Source organism: Nannospalax galili, unplaced genomic scaffold, assembly GCF_000622305.1.
Source record: "Nannospalax galili isolate Female #2095 unplaced genomic scaffold, S.galili_v1.0 scaffold85, whole genome shotgun sequence".
In the NCBI taxonomy this organism is placed as follows: Eukaryota; Metazoa; Chordata; class Mammalia; order Rodentia; family Spalacidae; genus Nannospalax; species Nannospalax galili.
The window spans coordinates 4,098,255-4,113,393 of record NW_008358866.1 but is presented as its reverse complement, the minus strand read 5'-3'; the positions used below and the strand labels follow the sequence as shown (position 1 = coordinate 4,113,393).

At 40.5% G+C, this 15,139-nt stretch overlaps 1 protein-coding gene across 2 annotated transcripts; it reads left to right on the top strand.

Annotated features, from left to right (window-relative positions):
- Window positions 1-2,490: 2,490 nt before the first annotated feature.
- Sri (sorcin) lies at window positions 2,491-13,717 on the top strand. Of its 2 annotated transcripts, none has more exons than XM_029558342.1 (8): window positions 2,491-2,601; window positions 3,466-3,549; window positions 5,194-5,263; window positions 9,389-9,432; window positions 10,365-10,512; window positions 10,705-10,818; window positions 11,570-11,648; window positions 13,401-13,717. In XM_029558342.1, exons 1-7 carry the CDS (start codon window positions 2,551-2,553, stop codon window positions 11,629-11,631), a joined length of 573 nt encoding a protein of 190 aa, XP_029414202.1. In that variant the 5' UTR covers window positions 2,491-2,550; the 3' UTR covers window positions 11,632-11,648; window positions 13,401-13,717. The 2 variants fall into 2 exon arrangements, with proteins under 2 accessions (XP_029414202.1, XP_008820729.1); XM_008822507.3 differs by having other exon boundaries at window positions 2,492-2,601; window positions 11,590-11,648.
- The last annotated feature ends 1,422 nt before the right edge of the window (window positions 13,718-15,139 follow it).

Genomic DNA, 15,139 nt, shown 5'->3' with positions numbered 1-15,139 from the left:
TTAGAAACCAACTTGTGGTTTTCCTTTCTTTTCTCTTTTACAAGATTTCCTTTATTCCTGAAATATTTCAAACTTACTTTATTATATGTAAATTTATGCTTCAGTTTGTAAAAGTTCATTAAAAATATTTCACCTTAAAAAAAAAAGAAAAGAAAAAATGGTTTCATGACATAGGATAATTATATGAAACTCAACTTTGTGTTCATGAATAAAGTTGCATTGGAACACAGCCACACTGTTCATTTATGATCTGCCCCCAGACCAATTGGCTATGACAGTCATTGTTGCTACATGGAGGAAATGGACTAAAATATTTACTATCTGGACATTTTATCCCTCTGGTGCAAAGCCTCAGGGCCTAACAGCATAGCCCAGCTCTGAGTTCATAACATTTTTCCCTTCCTTTCCTTCTCTCAACTCCTGTTTCTCAACTGCATAATGAGGCTTTTACAAGGATAAAGCAAATATGTAATTCTTTGAAGATCTGACACTCATTAAACACTATGTGTGTGCGTATCTTTGTTGTCATTACTAGTTGTCACTTTTTTTTTCAGAACTTGATACAGCAGCTTACTAATTTTTTGGCAATCACTGCAAGAATTTCATTTACAGCACTCCATTAAATGCAATTCTTTAGCAAGAGGGAATAGGAAGACTAATGTCTAATGACTACTGAAGAAACAATTAGCATAGTCACTTATCCATGAAATGAACCCTGCAGTACTTACAAATATTTTGACTTTTTTTTTCAAATTTGAGTCCCAGGAGAACTTATACTCAAATTTCAGTTCCACCCTGATGATCATCTAATTGATTGAGGTTTCAAAACACAGGCCTTTGGATTCAAAATACCAATCCACCTGGATGATAATCATGATATTAGAAAACAGTAAGTTATCTCGGAAATCAAACAGAAAACCAGCAACACAGCATGTATTCACTATGTGACATAAGGACTATTAGAATTTTTCTAATCATTCAGAACTTTCATTTTTGGAGTATTCATATCCAAAAACAAGGACTTGAGAGGCAAGTTATACATAAAAAGAAAAACCATGCGTCTAGTAAGGACACAGTCCAGGAACTTGGAATGGAGCAAATTCAGCCACCTTGAGTACAGCACCACAGTGAGCCAGTGCTTCAAGTCTTTAAATGCTGATGCCCAGCAATGGTTCAAGCCATGATCTCACACAATCTCCACAGCAAATACTGTCAACATTGCTTATTAACAAATTTTTCAAAATGCTAAAATCAGAAAAATAGGCAGGGAAGATAACTCAGCACTTGGGAGTCTGAGGCCACAAGCTCTAGACTAGACCTGCCACCAAGTGAGAGAGCAAAAACCTGAATTTTTTTTAAAAGAGGATAGCCCTATGGTGGGACGTCTTTAACCCCAGCACTCAGGAGACAGGGGCAGGTAGATCTCTGTGAGTTTGAGGCCAGTCTGGTCTATATAGGGAGTTCTAGGCCAGCCAGGGCAACATAGTGAAACCCTGTCTTAAAAAAAAAAAAAAAAAAATCATGGTGTTGAAATTACATTTAAAAATGAAAAAGAGGGGCCAGAAAGATACTCAGTGGCTAACTCAGATTGGGTTCCCAGCACCCACATGGCAGCTAACAACTACCTGTAGATGGATTCCAGACCCTCTTCTAGCCTCTGTCAGCATTACAAGCACAGGTGCACTTACTGGCAAAATACACACATAAAATAAAAATAATAAATCAAAAAACTTAAAAAAAAAAAGATAACTATTTTCTGAGTAACAAAGGTGAGTTATTCATCCCTTTCCTTAATATTTGCCAGCTCACTTATTTTGCTCTGAACTTTGCTTGCATAAAGAGTAGCTGAGCAATCTTGGGGTGAGCAGTTGTTTTTGTGTGAATCATCCAGAAAATCCAAGCAATTCAATTTTCTGTGAATGAATGGGTGAGGTTGTCGCGCCCAGAAAATACCCCCTCTACTCCCCCACCCCACCCACCAGCTACCTAGCAGTCCACGCCTAAACTATATACCCAATTTAACACCTGGCCAAAGGCCACATTCATGGAGTGGAAGGTGCAACAGAAAGTCAAATGCCCCCTTGCACAGTTCCTGAAGTTTAATCCGGTTTTCAGAAGTGCTTTCAGCACCTCCACCCACCCGCATTGCTCTTCAGCCCCTGCCCCACAATAATAGTGCACTGTACTCATAGCGGGTCTTCCCTGTCCATCAGTGTGGAGTAAAATAACCAAAGTGTCACAAAACAGCCAAGGAGGAAGAAGAAGAAAAAAAAGAAAAGAAAATCCCGGGGTTTAGCAACGGTGTCGGACCGTGCCATTAGATTGGGCGGGGGGGGGGGGCGACGGATCCTGGAGTGAACTGCGACTCCGGTCCTAGATAGCCCGGAGGTCTGGGCTTGCGCGTGCGCCTGGCACGAAGGCGGCGCGGAGTGGGCGACGGCGGGGCGCGGAGGGGTGGGCAGCGGGAGCGGGCGGCATCCCCCGCGGGGCCGCGTGGTGCGCTCCGGGCGGTGCCGGACGGGAGCGCGGGGCGGTGGCGCAGTCCGCACCATGGCGTACCCCGGGCACCCTGGCGCCGGCGGTGGGTACTACCCAGGCGGGGTAAGTGCTGCGCACGGGCGCCGCTCAGAGGTCCACGGGCCACCTTGGGCGGGCGGGAGCAGACGGCGCTGGAGGGATCCCGGCCCCGCGGCTACCTGCGCGCTCGCAGCCTAACCCCGGCCCGGCCCCTGCCGTCCAGCCTCCTCCCCTCTCCATCGTTCCCCTCCCCCCGGCTCCCCCGCCGAGGCGTTGGTGGGCTGCCACCCGGGTAGCCCACCCTGTGACTCCGAACCGTGGGAAGAGATTGCAAGCTAGCATTGGCTTCCTCCTCCCGCAAAGCAACAACAGCCATCTTGATCTAGAATAGTCCTGCGGTCCCCCTTACTCCCTTGAAAAGAAAATGACAGAGGGACCTAAATGTCAAGGGAAATGAGCCGAGTCCTAGGTGGAAGGCCATTTCTCTGTGGCCGAGATACGCGTCCTCAGAGTAGAACCCTCCCCTGAGCTACAGCCAGGCCATCACCTTCTCCACAGGCCACACCTGTCAGCACTGTACTGACTCCAGCCTTACCTAGTACCTAAAGTGCTTTTAAAACACCATAAAGCTATAAAAGCAAAAGGAAAAGTCCTGAACCTTGCTCTGAAGTTGCTTGCCTAGGTTACATTCGCCTCTGTAACCTGTTAATAGGGATTTAAAGTGATTACATATATACTGACACCGATTTCATGATGACTAATTTTGTGTCAAATTGCGAGCTTTTAAGCTACAATGGGGAAAGAATGCAAAAAGTGGGGTGGGGCGGTGGAGAGGTAAGTCATGTGAAGGGCAGGCAGACAGTTGTGGCCTGGCTGCACAAACGCCCTCCATGGTGAAAGAATAAACTAGATTCTATGTCTGATGCGTTTGCATTTCCTGTTTCACAGTTCGGAGGGGCTCCCGGAGGGCCTGCGTTCCCTGGACAAACTCAGGATCCGCTGTATGGTTACTTTGCTGCCGTAGCTGGCCAGGTTAGCGTTTCCTTTTAATATTAAAGAATTGTGATATTCTGTGTTTGTGTTAGCGTTTGATGTAGAGGCACCGAAAAACGAACTGACTCCTCCCTTTGCCTGTGCAAAGGAAAAAAAGAAAGAAAATAAAACTAAAAGATATTTAGTTCTTTATTCTGAATATTCAGCACAAATTTAGACAACATATATTACTGAATTTAAGTGAATTCAGTTCAAAATTCAACTTGTGATTGGATTAGGGTCAGACTGAGCAATAAGGGGGTTATAAATATACTCAGAACATCTACAAAGTAGATACCATTAGAACTGACTTGTCAGGGTTAAGGGTTGCTTCCAGAGAAGGAATTCAGGAACTGATTGTACAACTAACACATTAGTAATTTTTGTAACCCAATTATAATGGACACCTACTTTCAGTTAAATTTGATTATTAATCATTTACCTCCTTAGGAAGTAGAGAGAACTGTAAAGACCATCAGCTTCTAAGCATGAAAGTTACTGTCAGCACAGGACGTTAACCTCTGTCCTGGTGTGGATGCTCTCACTAGGCTCGCCTTTCTGTGTCCTTATTAGGTGTTGTGGTTTGCTGACCCAGAGAAAGAATTTAGGTCAGTTCCCTGAGCTTCACTTCCTCCATTAGAAAGTTATATGACAGATGAGAAAGGACCCTTGTCTAGCTCTCAAGGTCACTGTGTGTGTTTGGTAAATATACTGTCGCCATAATCCAGACATGCCCAGACTGAATGTTTATTTTTATGTATTCACCTTAGTCTTCTTTTGATCAAGAAGTGGTAATATCATAATTTGAAAAAATGCTGTAGACTATGGTGAGTAAAATCCAAAGTCCAGCTTTGAAGGTAGTACTCTAAGAAATACAGCTTTGAGAATTTGAATGGAAAATTGAGTCTAAGACTTTCCTCTTGGGTATCTGCTTCATCTGTTATTGATCTGTGTCTTTGAAACCACAAGACATGGCACACCTCAAGACTAGCATTCTTAGATTGCCGGTGCCTCCAGCATGTAAGTGACCCCACCTGCTTGGCTTTCAGTAGCCCTGGCCTGTATTCCACACATTGATCATCTTTCAAATTATTGATCCTGCTCCCTGTTATAACTTAACAGCCCTCACTAACTTGGACTTGTGTATTTTATTTAAAGTCCCTAAAAAAAAATGACACATTATTTCTGACCTAGCTCAGCCTACACATAGTACTTGGAACCTATGCTGGGTCTTTCATACATAAGCATTCTTAGAAAAGACCATCTAAATCATAAGGTGATCCAAGAACTTGAACCAGGCCTCATATTCCCTGATGCCTGCATGTCTGCTACATGCCCTACAGCATCCTCTGAAAAAGAAAGAAAGAAAGATTTTTAAACAACTCCATAAATAATTGTACTTTAAAATGACTCATTTTGGTAGTTTAGCTCAAACTGACTGAAGACTGGTTGCCAAGACTCATTCATCATTAAATCATTTTTGGAATTACAGTAAGGAAAAGAATACCCAGTTTGGGAAGGCATTCCTTTAACACAATTTTAGGTGTACCTATTTTCTCTGTCACTATTACTGCTGAAGGACTTGAAAGAACTTGAAAGTACATATCACCATGATGATTCCTCTTCCTATTTTTTTTCCAAAAGGATGGGCAAATAGATGCTGATGAGTTGCAGAGGTGTCTGACACAGTCGGGCATTGCTGGTGGTTACAAACGTAAGTTGAACGTCCCAGAGCCTTTCTAATAGAACTCTTGTTCTTTGTACTTTAGCTGTTCAATGTGATTAGACTTAAGGAAATTAAGCATCTCTGATCTACCAAGCTTAGACTAAATTAGGCTACTATTTTAAAATGTTGATAAGATATTCCACTCTATTGAACAGGTTAGTGGATTTCTTGGATTTAGGTTCCCAGTATCTGAAACCATTCAAACCAGTGAGACAGTTTGGGTGGCCTCCTTCACAGAGGACAAGTTAAGATGATGAAATGGAAACCACCAGGTCAGGTGTCATTAATGCTAGGTACTATTGACTGTTTGCCAAGTACTTACTCTAGCCTAAGCCTGATGACACTTAAGAGTATGGCCTGTCCTGCACTCTGGTCTCTGGGCCCCAGCCTTGCTACTTGGCAACACAAGCACTCACCATAACATCCGCCATGACTTTCTTCCTTCCACTTCCATTCCAAAATGTGTTCAAGTGAAGCATGAAGTACCCTTTCTGCACCTCACACTAATCTCTGCTCCCTCCTCTGTCCTTCACAGACTAGCTCTGTGGCCTGTAAGTCAGCACATATCCCACTTTCTTGCCTTTTCAGCACTTTGCTCCAAGCTGCAAATAGGGGAATAAACATTTCAAAGATGCTATACCTGGCTGGGGGCTTATCCCGCATACATAATCTGCTTTTTTCAGATCTAGCCCTGACCAAGAGAGATTCCTAGGACAAATAATAGTGACTTAGCTCAAGTGTGCTATATGCCAAATTCTTTGCCAGTCAGTAATTGAGTCAGAACATCAAACTGACCTCACAATTTCATGGTAAACTGTGAGTTAAAATGTTCAAACTGTGGGGCTGAAGAGATGGCTCAGTGTTTAAAAGCACTGGCTGCTCTTGTAGAGGACTGGGGTCAGTTCCCAACATCCACATGGCAGCTAACAACCATATGTAACTCCCATTCCAGGGGATCCGACACCCTCTTCTGGCCTCCTGGGGCACACGTGGTGCTCTTAAATGCATGAAAGCAGAACACTCACACACATAAAAATCGTAAAAATCAAATAAAAGACTCAAACTAGAATTCATACCTAAGGACTTAGAGTGGCACTTTCTGCTGTTTACTATGGCATATTTCCTAGATGGCTATCTTTGAAATACATTTCTGTTGTTATGTCTTGTTTATCATGACTTTGATATCCTATTACTGTTTCATAGTTGGGAGTATTAAGTCAAAACACAAGAACCTTTCAAATTTCTGTCATTTAATCTGGTCCGAAGAAGAGATGCCTTTCTAGGTGATGGGAAATGGGCAGTAGACAATATATTTAAATTCTTCATTGTTAGCCTCAAGCAATTGAAGTAAACAAGAAAAATCTAATAGAGCTTACCTTTATCTAATAGAGTGAGGAATCTGTTAGTCTATACCCTTTCAGTAGAAGAGATGCATCAGGTTTTAAAATTAGATTAACAAAGTGCATTGCAGAGCTTTAGAGAGCAGTTCTAAGTTTTGTTTTGTTTTTTCTTTTTATCTTATGTGTATGAGTATATTGCCTGCATATAAGTATCCCCATGTCATGCAATGGCTATAGAGATTAGAAGAGGGTGTCAGATCCTCTGGAACTGGAGTTAACCACCATGTGGGTACTGGGACCCCAACCCAGTTTGAAAAAAAAGATTTGAAAAAAATCAGAGTATGTATGTGGGATGATGAACCATCTCTCCAGCCCTTCTTTTAAGATTGTTATTTGAGATGAGATGGCTCAGCAGGTGTCTTAGTTTGTTTCTTCATTGCTGTGACAAAACACTCTGACCACTACCAACTTGGGGAGGGAAGGGTTTATTTTATCTTACATCTCCTGGGTCACAGCTCATCAGGGAGCCCAAGGTAGGAGGAACCTGGAGGCAGGAGCTGGAGCACAGGCCATGGAGGAACTCTGCTTACTGGCTTGCTCCCCTGGCCCCTGCTCAGCCTGCTTTCTTATGCAACACAGGCCCACCTGCCCAGGGGTGGCACCACCCACAGTGGGCTGGGCCTTCCCCACATCACTCAACAATCAAGAAAGTGCCCCATGGACATGGCCACAGGCCAGTCCAATGAAGGCAATTCCCCAGTTGAGGCTCCTTCAACCCAGGTGTGTCACGTTGACACTAAAGCTATCCAGCACCGCAGGTAAAGGTACTTTCCACCAAACCCAATGACCTCAGTTCAAACCCTGGGTCCCACTTGCTAGAAAGTGAGAACCAACTCCCAAAAGTTATCCTTTGACCTCCATACACTCAGCCCCCACACACTTACTGTGACACACACACATTCTCTCTCCTCTCTCCTCCCTTTCACTCTCCCTCTCCATCTCCAAATAAATAAATGTAGTAACAGATTTTTTTGAAAAGAGGACAGCTGGAGCTACAGGGTGACCCTGTCTCAAAAAGACCGAAAAAAAAAAAAAAAGTTATTTGAGAAGGTTGCTCACTGAATCACCTGAGACTGTGTGTAACACAGGTGACTGCTTCCCTCACACACAGCTCCTGATGTAATTGCTCTGTAATGCAGCTGGATGTCAGAGCCTTTAGTTTCCAGGTGATTCTCATAAGCACTAGGTTAGAGACCTTCACATAATTGATAAGTCAGAACGAAGGACTGACCAGCTGTTTCCCAAAGGCATTGAAAAGTGTTGCCACCTTCTCTCACCTTAGAGAATTTTATACATATATATCTTGAAGGACCAAGATAGAAATAGTTGTTTTTTATTTCTGGAAAAGGATATGCCAAGTACAGTAATCTGCTGAATGTGGAAAATCTGTATTCTGTAGGTTTGGAGAGAATGTAAGTCTGTTGTCTCACTTCAGTGTGGTTGGGGATGAGGAATGAAGCTAGAAAGAACTGTAAGCAAAGTTAGTATTGTGTGCATCTTAAACTTGTAGAATTTATACTAGATTCTCCCACTTGGATTTGGCATTTCTCCCTTCCTGATGTAGAACTTCTTTGTGTCTGTGCATTATTTCTTTAAAGTAACTAATTTGCATCTATGCATTCTTAATTGCAAGGGGTTATCATACTCTTAATTTTCTAAGGCTTAGATTATCAGTGGCCCATTCTCATTACCTGCATAAGGGAAATATTAAAGTGGCTCAGAAACAGTCTCAAACTGAAGATAGACATCATGACCAGACTTCTGAGCCACAGCCACCATAGGTTTGGTCCTTGGGTTTTATTCCAGAGTTCTCTTATTAAGTTCTATTAAGCATATTTATTTGATTGCATGTAGAAGTCACATAAATTGTGAATTAAAAGAAGCCAGAGACTATTGAAGGTTGGATCCTGCTCAGTGCCTGACATTAAAGGAAAGTGAAAAGAGAATAACTAGATACAAAACCCAGCAAAAACCATCTATTTATAGACATTCATGACCAAGAACAAAGCAGCCCTTACGTTCTCTCTCATTGTGGTGGTTGTGATACATTATGGTGGTTCATCGTGGTGAAGTGAACTCATATCATGGGCATATTATTGTTCTAAAGTAAGGAGGCATTCACAGTGTTAATACTGTTTTGTTTTAAGTTTAATTTAAACATTTACTTATGTGTGTGTGTATGCACATTCATGGCTCCAGGGTAGGGGTCAGAGGACAGTTTGTGGGATTCAGTTCTCTCCTTCGTTATGAATGTCAGGGATAGAACTCGGGTTTTCAGTCTTGGCAGCAAGTTCCTTTACCTGCTGAGCTATCTCACTGGCCTTCTAATACTTTACACGATTAAAGGCGGGACTTGGTGGTGCCCATATTTAATCCCAGCACTCAGGAAGCAGAGGCAGGCAGATCTCTGTAAAATCATGAGGCCAGCCTGTTCTGCACAGCAAGTTCCAGGTCAGCTGGGGCTACAGGGAGACCCTGTCTTTAAAATATTTATAATTATATAAAGTTGTTAAAATTAAACTTGGGTTCTAAAATAAATTTTTTTAATCTGGAAAAAGCTACTTTGAAACTCCATATAATTTAGTCCCATGCAAACTGAATAGCATATTTTAAAAAGTGAATTAATAACAGAATTCTTAAATCATTTGAATGATTCCAATGTAGTATGAAATTTTGAAACTGTATTTTATATGTACTTTTCTTGATTTAACAGCTTTTAACCTGGAGACTTGCCGACTTATGGTTTCAATGTTGGATGTATCCTTTACCTTCATTCTCTAGAGTATTTTTCTATGACAAAGAATTTCTTTGTAAAGTGATTCATCTCAGGATTACTACCAGATAAACACAAGATAGCAAGTAGCCTTGAAAAGTTTTGTGAAATAACTATTATCATGTAATTTGGTGTGAAAATAGAATGTTTACTAATGAGCCAGGTTTGGTGGCTCATGCCTGTAATCCCAGCACTTGGAAGGCTGAGGCAAGAGGATCACTGTCAGATTGAGGCCAGTTTAGGCTACATCTGAATCGTGGATCAGCTACAGAGAGAGACCCTTTCTCAAAAAAATTTTGTTTTGTTCAAGGCTTCAAAGCAGAACAGGGTAGACATAAATCACAGGGAAGCCTTTTTGCCTTCAGCAGTGATTACAGGATTCCCACCTGACCTTCAAGTGGTGGGACTTTTTTTTTTTTCTTCACATCTCAGTTACCAGTCTCAATTTAGCTAGTGTGCCACCCTGTGGTGCCTTCCATATCAGTCATTTTGTGCAAATGAAATCCTTGGGTCTGAGAGGGCTTAGCAAGGGAAAGTCAGAGCCCATAGCCAGGGGGAAGGAGGGTATCCTAGGAGATACAGCTCAATACCAATAACAAGACTGCTTTTTACTTGTGGCTCACAAAGCTATATTATTTTCTCATTCAGACCACTTGTATTATCTTTTTTCCCACAGTAAAAATGGGTGTTCAGAAATTTTAATCCATAGATCATTTTTATTATATTTTTATCATTAATCATTTTATTATATTATACCATGAAGAATATATAATAGCTTTTTAAATTTTGGGTTTTTTTCTTTTTTTTGCATTTTAACAGAATGAACATTGAATTCTCCTTATCCTTCTGTGCTCTATCGTATAATCATTTAAAAAAATGTTGCAAAGTAAAGCTTTGGTCCTTGATTATATTTCAGAGAGACAGGTCTGGGACAATGGGGTTCAATGAGTTTAAAGAACTCTGGGCTGTGCTGAATGGCTGGAGACAACATTTCATCAGTTTCGACAGTGATAGGAGTGGAACAGTGGATCCTCAGGAGCTGCAAAAGGCCCTGACAACAATGGGTTCGTATTACTAACTAGTTAACCAGAGGTGTTTTGTTTTCCTTAAAAGTAAGTGCTATTTGAAGACAGTTTCTAACTTTTTTTTAGAAATTGTGTGTATTCATAATTCATATGGTTTGTAGGCTTTTTCTTTTCTTTTTTTAAACCTTTAACTTTTTGTTGTTGTTATTGGATTATTTTCCTGCCTTTCAGGATTTAGGTTGAGCCCCCAAACTGTGAATTCAGTTGCAAAGCGATACAGCACCAGTGGAAAGATCACCTTTGATGACTACATTGCCTGCTGTGTCAAACTGAGGGCTCTCACAGGTATGTTCCAGGAGCCGGAAGCCTGCTTTTATGACGTTTGCCATTTCTTGATGCTTTGAACTTTTATCCTTCCCAGTTTTTAACGGTCTTCACGGGTACTTCAGCAGACTTTTAACATCACTATTAAGCAAATCTAATATACTGTGTTTTTCAGAAATTTTCTAGATGAGTAATCTTAAGTAACTTTTGCTAAAATGTTCCAGACATAACCAGCTAACTTGCGAATTTATTTGTGGTGCTGAGGGGGGAGGCGGTCACAGAGAGCTCACACATGGTAGGCACGCATTGGAACACTGTGCTTGCTATACTCTACATCCCTAATTTGTGCATTTTTGATCAGAGTGTGAAAGTGATTTCTCTTCAGAATACAAAACGTTTGAAAAGAGTAAAATTTCAAGCGAATTATTTTTAGTCAGCAGGGCTGAAATAGGCAGGATAATTGATTGTAGCCTTTGTTGTATTGGGGACTCTATACAATCTATTTCCTTACTTAAGCAAATGTCTGTGTTCTAGAAAGTTTAGGATTCTGTGCTTTAACCACATTTAAGGCCTTAAAAGCTAACAGTTTTTACTAACTTTGAGATATTTTTCTTCCTGCTCCACATTTTAAAAGACCATTGGCCACCTCCTGCCTATGATGTCACTTTGTTGCATATTAAATCCTCTAATATTGATAGTTGACTGTTTTGCTTTGTCCTTTGTTGACTTATTGTATCATTTAAGTGTTACTGCAGTTTGAACCCAATGCCAGAATACTGTGTTGTTTTGCAGATAGCTTTCGAAGACGGGATTCTGGTCAACAAGGTGTCGTGAATTTCTCATATGATGATGTAAGTCTCAAAATTAAGGGCTAAGTAGAGGACACAATGCACACAAAATGGGTATTCGCTTTGAAGTTAACTGTTAAAAAGTCTTACAAAGCTAGGTCATTCTGTAATTCCAGCACTCAGGTGGATTTCCAGGAGTTTAAGCAGCCTGAGCTATGCTTTTGAAGATCTGTCAAAACAGACAGAAACCTAATAGGGGATGATGGCTCATGCCAGAAATCCTGGCACTTTTGAAGTCAAGGCAGGATTACCTCAAATTCAAGGCCAACCTGAGCTACAAAGTGAGTTCCAGGCTACCCTGGACTATAGAATGAGATCCTGTCTCAAAGAGAGGGGATGGGGGAGAAAGGAAAGAAACAAGGCCTGGAGATGGCTCAGTTAGTAAAGTGCTTGCCATACAAACATCAGGTCCTCGGGACATGACAGGGGGCACCTCTAATTCCAACATTGGGAGATTGGGGAGGTGGAGATGGGGTATTCCTGGGGCTTTCGGGCTAGCTAGTCTGGCTCAATGAGCTCCAGGTTCAGTGAGGGCTTCTGTCTCAAAAACTAAGGTAGATAACTATTGAGGGAGGTGTCTTGTATCTACATGCATCCACACAAACTAGGAGTTACCATCCAAGTTATTAATTTTATATATTATTAGTTTTTATCGTAAGTGAGAGCACTTTATATATTACAAGACTAGCTTTAAGGCTCAGCCTGTTGCATTTATTGCCTGAATCATATAAGCATAAAGTTTCCTAAACTGCTCTGAGACTTAGTGAAGAGGATTTTTTGTTTTTTTTGTTATTTTGTCTTTTTGAGACAGGGTCTCTCTGTAGCATCAGCTGGCCTGGAACTCACAGAGATTCACCTGCCTCTGCCTCCCGGGTGCTGGGATTAAAGGCATGTGCCACCATACCTGGCAGGGGTTTTATAATAATCTGCCTTTTTCAGGCTGGGGCCAAAGCTCAGTTCTAAGGCAAACATGAGAACCTAGTTTAATCCTCAGAACCCCACATGTAAAAAGTTGAGAGTGGGGCTGGGCATGGTGGCACATGCCTTTAATCCCAACACTCTGGAGGCAGGCAGTTCAGGCCAGCCTGGTCTACACAGTGACTCCCAAGCCATCTGGGGCTATAGGGATGCTCTGTCAAAAAAAAAATTTTTTTTCCAAATTTCCCAATCTTGGGTTTCTTTTTCTTTAAGAATCATCAGGCTGGCCTGGCAGAATTGTTGTAAGGATTAGCATTGCATAGATCCTTAGCCCTGCTGTAGAGTAAACATTTGAAGGGTACAGTATGCTGCTGTGCATTTACTAAGAATGGCAGCATCAAACAACAAATGCTGATGCTTCTAAATGAGGGTTTCTGAATTGTTAGAAAAGGGTCAGCTTTTCTGTTTCTGTGTGTACACAAGCTTGGCTTTAACAAAGCAGACTTTTAAAGGATAATTGTGTTTCAAAGTGGTCTACTATAGTAGTGGATAAAATTGCAGTTTGGAAGTCCTCACAAGATATGACAGTATAAACTTATTTGTACTTGTGGGCAAGTACCTTTGACCGTGACTGTTTCTAGCCTCCCAAATATTATTTTATAGTAGACTGCTCCCCTAAAATTAAGAACCTTCCCATCCTTCATTTACTTAGGAAGCTGTTGTTTTGTTTACTTACAAATCCAAGTTAGAAAACTGAAATATAAGGTGCCTGCAGATAGGCTATGGTGTACTAAATATTTTGAGATCTCTAATATGACATTGGTTTTTCTCTTTCAGTTTATTCAGTGTGTCATGACCATCTAAAGAGGAAGCTCTCTAAACATACTCAGCATTCCAACTGGAACTCGCCTTTGCTTACTCTTTGCCTTCAGTGATGTGTTAAGTTAAATCAGCATTCCCCTGACAACTGTTGAAAAGGGTTACTACTTCATACACAACTGAAGCTTCATTTTTAATTTTGATAATAAATTCTTTGGACATTTAATAATATATGATCAAGTCTGTTACCAATCAGAGCTTCCTTGAACCATTGTCAATCATGCCTTACTTTTCTGCTAACCCTCTTTTATATAAACTTAAGTATGCAAAATGTTTAAAGCATGTATTTTTTTTCCCACTGTGATACGAAAAACTAAACTGTAGCTGTTGTCCATCTCCCTGAGAAGTGTGATTGGAAGTTTTATAAGTGGAATAGTCTTATATAAATTATGTAAATCATTAACCCACATACTAGAAAGTGAGAACAATTCACACATTTTGATAACCTTGTGAATGGACAGGGATATTGAATATTATCTGCCTCTTTAGAACCTATAGATAATTTGAGTGGCAAATACTGTCACAAGCCCTTTGTCATCTATTCAAACTTTGATGATACTTTAAATTTTTGTATATGGGGCTGGAGAAGTGGCTCAGCAGTTAAGAGCACTTGGCTGCTCAGTTCCCAGTATCCACATGGTGGCTAACAACCATTCATAATCCAAGTTTCCAGGGATCCAACGCCCTCTTCTGGTCTCCATGGGCATTTCATGCACACGTGCACTTACATACTTGCAGGCAAAACACTCATACACATAAAATAAAAAAAATCAAAAAATTTTTAAATCTTGTATAAGTTTAAATTATATAAAAGAAATTAACTGATAAGGACTAAAGGAATCTATGAAAATATTAACTATGTTTTTTTGACTCATGGGATTCTAGGTAACTTTAATTTCCTTTATACATTTCAGTATTTCCCAATTTCTTAATCATGTGTATGTTTCTATTTTAAAACCAGATGGGTTAATTTTTAAAACATTAACATCCATTTTCAAATGTCATATGTTCATGCCTTTAAACATATATAGGAGAAATACTGGAAAGAGTGTCCCAAATGTTAATCTGGGAGTAGGTCATGAGTTTGTTTCCATCTTTCCCCCTCAGTTTTCAAATATTCTTTAATAATCAGATTTTATGTATATATATATGCACACACACATATTTATACACATACAAAATGGAAGACAAACTTTTAAACCATGTACACCATTGGCTTTCAGTAAGATCTGGAGTCCACTGCTGGATATGCCTTACTATGTAGTTTGGTCATCTTATATAACCACAATACACTCAGTTTCCCCATCTTTGAAGAGAATACCTACTACCTCTTGGGGTAGTTCTAAATATAAAAAAGTCTGTTGACATAAAAAGCATCAACAGTGTTGTTTCTTACAGTTTAATAGATAAAAATGTCTTTGCTAGCAATGTATCTGTCTTATTTTTGGACACAATGTGAGCACTGCCATTCAAATGAATGATTACCTGTTATGCAGTAAAAATAAATCTTTACTAAGCACCTGTAGCCTCATTTCAATAATATATTTTCAGATAGTGCTAAAATGTATATATTCATTTAATGAATGCTTACTGAGCCCTAACTTATGATGTCTTTAGCTATGCTCAGGTTACATGTCAGGGTGTAAAGCATCCTGCTTTATCTTACATGGTAAATCTGGGTTTTATCTCAGATCTGT